The sequence below is a fragment of the Nannobrachium achirus genome, assembly GCF_963921795.1.
Source record: "Nannobrachium achirus genome assembly, contig: SCAFFOLD_324, whole genome shotgun sequence".
NCBI lineage: Eukaryota > Metazoa > Chordata > Actinopteri > Myctophiformes > Myctophidae > Nannobrachium > Nannobrachium achirus.
The window spans coordinates 47468-57500 of record NW_027664916.1 but is presented as its reverse complement, the minus strand read 5'-3'; the positions used below and the strand labels follow the sequence as shown (position 1 = coordinate 57500).

At 43.1% G+C, this 10033-nt stretch overlaps 1 protein-coding gene across 1 annotated transcript in view; it reads right to left on the bottom strand.

Annotated features, from left to right (window-relative positions):
- Window positions 1–7567, bottom strand: part of LOC308280709 (protein NLRC3-like) — a gene marked incomplete at its 3' end in the record, with an annotated part of 29305 nt that extends 21738 nt beyond the window's left edge. The window contains exons 1-7 of the mRNA XM_080755027.1: window positions 7440–7567; window positions 5801–5920; window positions 5631–5687; window positions 1711–3463; window positions 1386–1553; window positions 500–592; window positions 279–325 (exon numbers count right to left, since the gene is read on the bottom strand). Of these exons, the coding sequence (XP_080611153.1) occupies window positions 279–325; window positions 500–592; window positions 1386–1553; window positions 1711–3463; window positions 5631–5687; window positions 5801–5920; window positions 7440–7482 (2281 nt within the window). The 5' untranslated portion in view covers window positions 7483–7567. The remainder of the gene's footprint in view (window positions 1–278; window positions 326–499; window positions 593–1385; window positions 1554–1710; window positions 3464–5630; window positions 5688–5800; window positions 5921–7439) is intronic.
- Between the last annotated feature and the right edge of the window lie 2466 nt (window positions 7568–10033).

The following is a 10033-nucleotide window of genomic DNA, read 5'->3' as shown; positions in this document are numbered from 1 at the left end:
TGACTTGAGTGATTTGAGCTATTAAAACAGACAATAATGTTGTCTGCCTTTCGTTTTTTTTTTTTTCTTTTCCCCCCAAGGCAATGAATGAGGACCCGGCAGCCTCCTGCAGCCATGACGCCGAGTTGCAAAGCACCACATTGTGAGCTTGCATATCTGCTTTTTTCACTAGTTTGTGTCCAGGCCAAACATTTAATTTCTCTTTCGGGTCTTGAACTATCTACATAGCTGGGTGTGTGCTACTTTGACTTAATGAATGAAACAGAATTAACACTTACACTTCTTCACACCCGGTTTCAGCCTGCACTCTCCACCATGGTCGATACTGGGAGTGAAGGAGAGAAAGTCAAGCATGTTTATTCTTTTTGATAATAAAAACAATGACAGATAATAATAATGTCATGAAACACTAAATACTACATTACAGCATTACAGTAGATTTCACTACTCTTAAACTACAAGGCACATTTGCATTGACTGGCAGCAAGTCTCTCCATACCTGAGAGTCTGCAGTTGTCCAGCAGAGCGCAGCGTCTCTTGGTCTCCCGGGTGATTGTAGGTCAAGTCCAGCACTTTCAGATGGCGGTTGGATCTCAGAGCTGAGAGCAGGTAAGAACAGCCTTTCGCTGTGACCATGCAGGCTGACAACCTAAACACACACACACACACACACACACACACACACACACACACACACACACACACACACACACACACACACACACACACACACACACACACACACACACACATAGGATTAAAGGGATATTTCAATTTCAAACATAACATACATACACATAGATAGATATACAGTATACTGTATGTATGTATATGTAACAACATACACAGTCCAAGGGAGAGAGATGGGACCTTTGTGAAACATATTCCCATCTCTACATTGCTTATTTCTAACCTCAAATATTTTCAGATACATAATTTCTGTTTAAGTAAAAAATTACTAATATACTGTCTGGAGGTCATCTCGAATGAGATTCAAAAAGGAGAAGCCCTATAATGAGGGTTTGAAGGAACATGCAGGCAGCTATGGGAATCACACAGGTGAATGAAATAAAGTTCTTGCGTATGTCATGATGCAGCATGTTTGCGTTTGCCAGGGAGTAATTGTGGGCTCGCTGAAAGCGAGCACACGTATGTTATCTTCATTATTTATCTCCTCAAAATGACGTACTACATCTATCAGTCAAGTTCTCCTCGACAGTACAAAGGCAGGGCCCTTGAGGTGCAGCTAGCCAAAGGGTAGATCTTTGTGCCCATACATGGTGTTACATGCGAGCCCACACTGTTTCGTAGTATATCTAGTTAAAATAAGCCTTTTAAGGGAATTATGGATAGGCAATTTATATAAAAGGTCAAGGAACACTGACCTGAGGATCTCCAGGGTACAGTTTGGACTCCCCAGTCCAACACAGAGCTTCATTATTCCTGAATCCTGCAATTCGTTATGAGACAAATCCAATTCTATAAGACTAGAGTTGGTGAGAACTGACGATAACTCCTCACAGCATCTCTCGGAGAGGTTGCAGCCACTCAGCCTAAGGAGAAAATATTGTTAAAATTAGATGTTTCCATTTTCTTTCCTGTAAAAGAATGATGACGTAATATGTGTGTGTGTGTGTGTGTGTGTGTGTGTGTGTGTGTGTGTGTGTGTGTGTGTGTGTGTGTGTGTGTGTGTGTTGTTATTGCACCTACAGAACTCTTTTGGAGGCTTTGACCACTGGCAGAAGCCGCAGAAGAGCTTCTTCTGAAGCACAGTATTTCTTCAGGTCAAACACGTCCAGCTCCCTTCCCGATGACAGCAATATGAAGGCCAAAGCTGACCACTGAGCAGGAGAGAGTTTTTCTGTGGACAGACCTCCCGGGGTCAGGTGCTGTTGGACCTCTTTCTCTAGAGAATGATCCTTGAGCTCATTCAGACAGTGAAGCAGACCGATTTTTTTCTCTTGAGAGATGTTCTCCCTGATCTTCTCCTTGATGTACTTGACTGTTTCATCGTTGGTCTGTGAACTATTTGCTGACTGATTCAACAAAGTCTTTAAGAGATTGGTTTCCACTGAGAGGCCCAGCAGGAAACGTAGGAACAGATCCAGGTGTCCATTTAGACTCCCCAAGGTCTCATCTACGGCATTCTGGTAAAGGTTCTTCTTAGATTTGCGTCTAAATAGCTTGGACATCTTGGAGGTTGGTTGTGACATTAGGTCGATACCATCATTGTTGAACGAGAGAAAGACATAAAGGGCAGCCAGAAACTCCTGAACACTCAGATGAACAAAGCTGAACAACTTGACTTCGTGCAACCCACTCTCCTCCTTGAACATCGTTGTGAACAACCCTGAGTATTCTGATGCATCTTCGATATTCATGCCACACTCTTCCAGGTCTGATGCATAGAAGCAGAGGTGGCCTTTCTTCAGCTGTTCAAAAGCTAGTTTTCCCAGAGACAGAATAGCCTGCATATTCACTTTGTTCAAGGTAGCTTTTCTCTGATCTCCATCCTTCTTGACATTCTGATGTTTGAACTGAACCACTATGAAGTGGAGGTACATCGCAGTCAGGGTCGTCGGCAGCTCACAAGTCTTTCTCAAGATCTCCCCTAGAACTGTAGCAGCGATCCAACAGAAGACTGGAAGGTAACACATGATGTGGAGGCTTTGGGATTTGTTGATATGTGACCAGATTGTTTTGGCCTGGTCCTCATCATCAATAAATCTATTTTTGAAGTATTCTTCTTTTTGTGGGTCTGTGAACCCTCGGAGCTCTGTCACCCTGTCAACAGAAGGGATCAGATTGGCGGCTGCAGGTCGTGTGGTTATCCAGATGCAGGCAGAGGGAAGCAGGGTTCCCTCGATGAGGCTTGTCAAAAGGATGTCTATTGAAGTGGTTTTTGTGACATGACTCCAGTCGGGATTCTTCTGGAAGCGTAGAGGAAACCGACATTCATCCAGCCCATCAAGTATGACCACAGTCTTGGTTTCTTTGTTGCAGATTCTTGCTGTGTTGACTTCACCAAAAAAGTATTGAAGGAGTTCCATCAAACTGAATTCCTTGTCCTTCACCAAATTCAACTTTCTGAAAGTGAATGGAAACACGTAGTCGATATCTTGGTTGGTTTTACCTTCTGCCCAGTCTTGAGTGAACTTCTGAGTTGAGACTGTTTTACCAGTGCCAGCCACTCCCTTCGTCATGACTGTTCTGATTCTCTTCTTCTGATCTTCTCCAGATAAAGGCTTAAAGATGTCTTTGTATTTGATTGGTTCTTCTGGTCTGAATGGTTTCCTAAATGCAGTTTCAATCTGACTGACCTCACTGACCTCTCCGCTCTCTTCCTTTGTGATGTAGACCTCTGTGAAGATCTGATTAAGAGGTATGTTTGGAGTATGACCGATTTTTGTCCACTCTTCCAAACACAACTTCTCTTTAAGTTTAGACTTGAGTTGTTGAGTTTCTAAATGATGAAAAAAGAAAAGAAAAGAAAAGAACAGGGAAGAAAGAAGCGTCAGTAAGTAAGTGGTAAAGGTGGTCCTCAAATCCGAGCAGCCTGGCATGGCCAGACTAATATCACTGCGGGCAATAAGTCTGTGTATGAGATTAATTATTGACCATATTTAAACAACAGTTCTAAAACTGATAGTCCCAATCCTTAATTCAGATTGGCTTATTCTTGTGATAACATGTTTGTACTATATGTGCACTGTGCATGGTGTGTCTCTCTATAGGCCCTCACACCAATTTCCCTCAAGTAAAAATTGGGCCAACAAAATGTTGTATTGAACAAAATTGACAAGAAATGGCAAATATCTTTTTACATGAAATCATCAAACATCGCAGGTGGTGGGACGTTTTGGCATGTGTGGGTTATTTGGTACCCAGCAGAACAAGGTAAGGGGGGCGCTTGTTTTACTTACAAGCCCTGGCCACGCGATGCTTCTCTAAGCACCGTCCGCAGATGACTGTTTGTGACTGAGGAGCTTCGGCAGGGCTTGTAACAAAAACAAGCGTTCCCATTCCCTTGTAAACCAGGGAGCCTCTCGGCACAACTGTGAGCCTCAAGGTAGAGCCCTGCATTGGGAGCGCGCTCCCGCGGGACCTGCAGGACCCGTCACCATATATTGCGGCGCGGGCGGTAGTTTAATCCCTGCGGGCGGGGACATGCGGTCAAAATAAACTCGGCGGGCCGCACTCTCCCGCAATAAGCTTTTATCTATACTTTAGCAAGATGTGAATATGTAGAGAATGTAATTTCCCCTGCTGAGTGCCTGAGGAGAACGCATGCATGCACCTACAGCACTGGACTTTCTCTCTCTCTCGCTCTAACTCCCCCCCCCCCCCCCCCCCTCCCTCCCTCTCTCGTCTGTTAACGGCTAACCGGTGAGCAGATATTTGCGGCGGCATTGTCACTCACTATTTAGCCTAAATAACAACTATTTATTATAATATAGTCCCATCGCCTATGTCCCATCGCAATATAAACACTTTACCTCTGTTTGGATCTCAATGGATTAGATACAAACGTCAACGTGCCTTCTTTAGCAAGTCAAGATGTGAATAGAGAACGCAATTCCCCCTGCTGAGTGAGGACAACGCACCCACATTGATACAGTACGTGGACTGGAGTCTCTCTTTCTCTCCGCCAAGTTCTCTCTCTCTCTTGCCTCTCACTCTCTCACTCCGTGCCCGTGCCGTGGCTCCATCGCTCGCCCTCTCCCTCTCTCTCTCTTTCTCTCATTTGTTCTCACCCACCGTCAGTCCGTCACAAATATGCTCCTCGCATGGCGCACACGGCACACTTTTTTGTTTGGTAATGGTTTTGGATCTCATTTCAATGTGCCTTCTTGGGAGGGAGGCTGTTGGACGTGCTGCGGTACTGTGCGCCGCGGGAGTCCGCAGGTCAAAATTCACATAATTTGTTTGTCGCGGGTGGGAGCGGCGGAGAGGAATTGTCTGCGGCCGGTCAAAAATAAAATCATTGCGGTGGCGGGCGGGAGTGGTCAGAAATGATGCGGGAGCGGGCGGGAGCGGGATCAAAAAATCAATTAAAAAAAAACAATAGTGCTGAGTCTCTCAGCAATGTCATCTCCCTCATGTAAGATGGTCAATGTTCTATCTAATGTGCTCTTTAAATACTGTAGCAGGTAAAAACTACACTGGTGTAGATGAGGTCAGAGCTGATCTAGGCTGTAACTGACTTTTCTTACTTTCTCTCATGGTGCACATATGAGCGCAAATGAGGAAATGAAAACTGTGTTGAATGTAAACTAGCAGTGACACTTGCAATGTATAAAAGTAGGCTATAAAAGTTATTTTCAATATGTCCTAAAATGAAAACAGATATTCTCTCAAGTTGTCCGTGTGACATATTGTATCTTGGGGGAAAGATTTACATATTTGACATAAATGTAAGGTACTGTAAGGTAACAATGTAAATCAGGGGTGTTGTGGATTAAGATGTTATTTAGGCTACAGGGGTGTCCAGAGCATTCCTTTTTGAGAAACACTGCTCTAAATTGCTGGCAGTTAAACCATTCAATCAATTCATAATAGGATTATGTTAAATATAAAGGATCAATAGTAAAACAGTTCTGCCCACGTTCTTTCTTAGTTCTTTCATTTACCATCGGCTGCACAGGGCAGTTCAGCAGGTGGGACCACACCTTGGTTGTTAGCAGGTCCTGCATAAAGACAAGAGCAGTAATGAAGTGAACTCTGTGAGAGGACACATATCCATGTAATGGTACTGTTTGTCATTATCTGGCATCTATATTCTGATGAAGATTGCAGGTACCTCCGCCTGTGGCACCGACAATGATGTTAATCGAACCACCAACGTGAACACTCCCAGAGAAGACAGGAGCCACTACTGTGCTCCCACTCTCAGCTTGATTTAAGTTGGTCACAGAAGAACCTGCACAATAAAATCATCAGTGTTAATTCAAGCTGAGTGAAAAGATATAAATCAGAGAAAATAAATTACATCATTAGTTTGGCGTAACTAATGCAAATGTAGTGGTGGAAAAAGTACTAAATGTTTCTACTCTACTTTATGTTGTATACCTCTGTATTTAATACATGGACAAATAGTCTCTTTTCAAGTGGCCAAAATGCCATTTGAAAATAGCCAATCTACAACAAACATACATTAACCACTTCAAGTGGTCCCTATAGGGCTGAAGTGTTAATTATAATCAAAATCTACAAAGTAACTAACTAAAGTTTTCAGTACTAGATTTGCCTCTGAAATGTAGTGGAGGAGAAGTAAAATTATTGAAATTGGAAATACTTCAGTGTACTTAAGTGCAGTACTTAGTAAATGTACTTAGTTAATTCACAGCACTGTGCAAATGTACACTTTTTAATAGTATCTATAGCCAACTTTAGAACAACCCATTGACTGACTAAATAATATTACATTACAGACTTGAACAAGGAATATTTAATAGACACATTGGACCCGATTCACAAAGCAATTTACGCCCATATTTTGAACGCTACCAGCATTTATGACAATTCCCACATTAGGATTCTGATTCACTAATATTTTCTGTCTTTTAATTTAGTGGGATGTCCATGTCCGCATTTTCTCAAGTCTGCTCCGATGCTCAACTAGGATTCAAAGCTTGCGTATGTCAGTTTTGCCAATTGGACTTTCATATCAACTCCATACAGTATGTATTTTATTTATAATATTGATCACATTACATGAACACAGTCTTTCAAGAGGATACAGCATAGATGAAAGCTGTTTTCAATAGGTGTCGGACAGTGGAGGATATGTTCGTCCAAAGGACAGATTCCTCTAATAGGCTAATCAATAAAGCTCTGATCGGATATTGGCAGATTCCAGCATCATCTTATTTACCTCTTCAGTAAAGGGTAAATATAATATCCATTCCTAACGTTGCTTGTGAGGTTGAACTTTATGAACTAACTTCTTATTCTCATTACTTTCTTTTCTTTTCTCTTTTAAACAAATTTTTTCACCCAGTGCCAATGGGCACTACCTTCCCCCGAACTGAGCTCATGCTTCCGTCACCGATTGGACCCTATATCTGACCCTGGCCAGAGGTACAAGTCAATATTTTAGCCCCGAACCGGCTCGGTTCTCAGTTAGGCTCTCGGGTAATCTCTACCCTCACGTCAGATTGTGTTTATTGAAAATACACCCCCATTTAGTAACGTTATTTACAACCAGCCGAGTGAATCAGGTCCATTGATATTAGTTCATCCTTTTCAATCCTTTGACTATTCCTAAAATGAATATACTGTAAATATTTTTCATAGTGCCTCAGACAAAATAATTTCCAGTATCGTCTCAGAAACTAATGGCAATTTAGAATTGGAGCTGCTTTAAATAATGGTAATATTCTCAAAATAACATGAATTCTTTCTAATTTGTGTCATGTTGATCAAAATGTCATTGTTACCTGGACGCTCAGATGACATTTCAGAGGGCTGGTCCTGCTCCATTTTATTCACCACCTTCTAGTAGACAAATGGAAAGAGAACTCTGTCTGGGTGGAGGGGGGGTTCTGAATCACCGGGAACTTCAAGTCAAGCCTGAGGATGGATAACAGGTGTTGTAGTTTTACACTGAGTCCAATAGATTGCGCACTTTAACCAATGTTTGTTCCAATGGTATTTTGTTCTCTTAAAGCAGGTGTCTTCAACGTTTTCAGGCCAGGGAGGGACCCCCAAACTGATAAGGAGAACTCATAGGGTGGGGATGGGGCTACATCATCTATTGTATATTTATGCATACAATTGTGGTTGATGTGTATAAACATACCATGTTATTGTGCATTCAATACTATGCTATTAAAATATTATATTCATGCTTTTATTTTAACCTTGTACAAGTGGCCGTACCACTGTCATTGATAAACATACCTTATTATCTGAGAACCAATGTCAATACTATCAATCTATCACTAACAACCTGTCAATTGCACAGTAATCATGTATAAAAGCTATTCGAGACAGACTCATGTTTTTTTATATATTTAAAGACAAAGATATTTTTTTCTCTTTTTTAAAATGAAAATAAAAAAATACAGGTATAGTTTTTTTATTATTATTATTTTTTTCTCTCCAACAATTTCAGGGAACCCCTGCAGTATCCCCACGGGCCCCATGTTGAAGACCCCTGTCTTAAAGGGTTAGTTCCAAAACCACCAAAAACGCCTCGTACCGCAAGGCGTTGAGTGCTTGTAGATCTGTTATTTTCACTAGTTTTGTGCGACAGTCTTGTTGTATGGTGACGCAAGGCTTTACTTTACAAAAAATAGATACAAATTTGAAACTTGGAGATAAGAGGTTTCTGCCCGACAATTACGATCTACTGTACAGTCATGTTACATGATGCAATACTACTAGCTGCTGAGGAAACGTGTGGTATTAGGTTAAAGGACAACTTAGTTTTTTTACAACAAGAGTTCATATTGTACATTGTAATTAAATAAAATAAAAGATGAGTGTTAAAATGTTTTCATTTACTCCTTTCTATCGTTTTAGAGATTTTAATGATTTTATTTCAGTGGCTGGGTAAGAGCCATTACATTCTGGCCTCAGGCCCGGGGCTGGGACATCTGACGCTCTGGGCAATGTACCTATGATGCCCCCCCCCCCCCCCCCCCACGGACCACACGCCTCCCCCCCCCCCCCACGGACCACACGCCTCCCCAAGTGTTACCGACAAGGGTTTTCAGCTGGTTAATTATCAGTTGCCTTAATGGTCCACGTCACACTGTTAAAAACCAGCATGCGCACGCAGGTAGGCACCGAATGAACCCCACCGCTCATAGGATGCAATGGATGGCACTTGCGTTTAAAAATGCATTCCATCAAACTTTCAGATGCCGTTTTTCTCCCAGTGTGGAGGAAGAATGCTTAGGATTTTTACTGTAAATTCTCACACTTGAAATAGCCTACATAATCCTTAGTTTCTGTTGATTGTAAACAATAATAGCGATTCAAAACAGTTGTCCTTCAAACCCCACCTCTATTCACCGTCATCAGAACAGAGGGAGCGCTCCTCTTGATCCAATACAATCCGATTGCAGTACTCAGTAGGAGGCGGCCATTGGAGGAGGCGGGCATTGGAGGAGCTGGAGGCGGATTAGAAAGGTTCATAGTATCCAATAGAATCATGGAGGAGGCGGGCCTTGGAGGTGCTGAAAACAGCAGACCTACAAGCTCACAACGCAAGCAAGCGCAACGCTTTGTGGGCTTGTAGATCGGCTGTTTTCGCCACCCAACACAGCCACCGGTGCCCAGTTGTTTTTAGAATACTACAACGACATGGATTATTAATTCTTATTGAACACAGGAACCACGTTTCTTTAAGAATATTATTAAAATAAACTATTTACTATATTAATAATATAGTAAATAGTTTATTTTAATATAGTAATAATAATAATACAGTAAATAGTTTCTATATTAATAATATAGTAAGTTTCTTTTAATAATAAATCAGCGGTGAGAGACACCCCGGTGGTCAGCAGCGAGGCCCCCGCCGCTATAGCCCCGGTGGAGCCGTTGAGCCGTTGACCGTCACCGGCGAGGCGACGGTCATCGGCGAGGCGAGGTGACCATCGGGTCTCCCGGTGGAGGGTCGACAGATCCCCGCACGGTAGCCGTGAGTCAGCCGCAGCGGAGGTCCGTGAGAGGTGCGGGGGTCAGCTGTCAGCAGCGAGACCCCCGCACCTCTCACGGACCTCCGCTGCGGTCACCCCGTGGTCAGCGGCGTGAGACCCCCGCACTCCCGCAGGGTGGCCGACTCACGTCAACCCTCCACCGGGGTGTCTCTCGCCGCCGACAACGGGGCGACCGCGGAGGTCTGTGCGGCGAGGGATCCCCCCTCCGCACAGACCTCCGCGGTCGCCGACTCACGTCAACCCTCCACCGGGGTGTCTCTCGCCGCCGACAACGGGGCGACCGCAGCGGGCTCATTGAGAAAAAGGAGTTTTAGACTAACTTACTCCTTTTTCTAAGTAAGTTATAACTTACACCTTTTTCT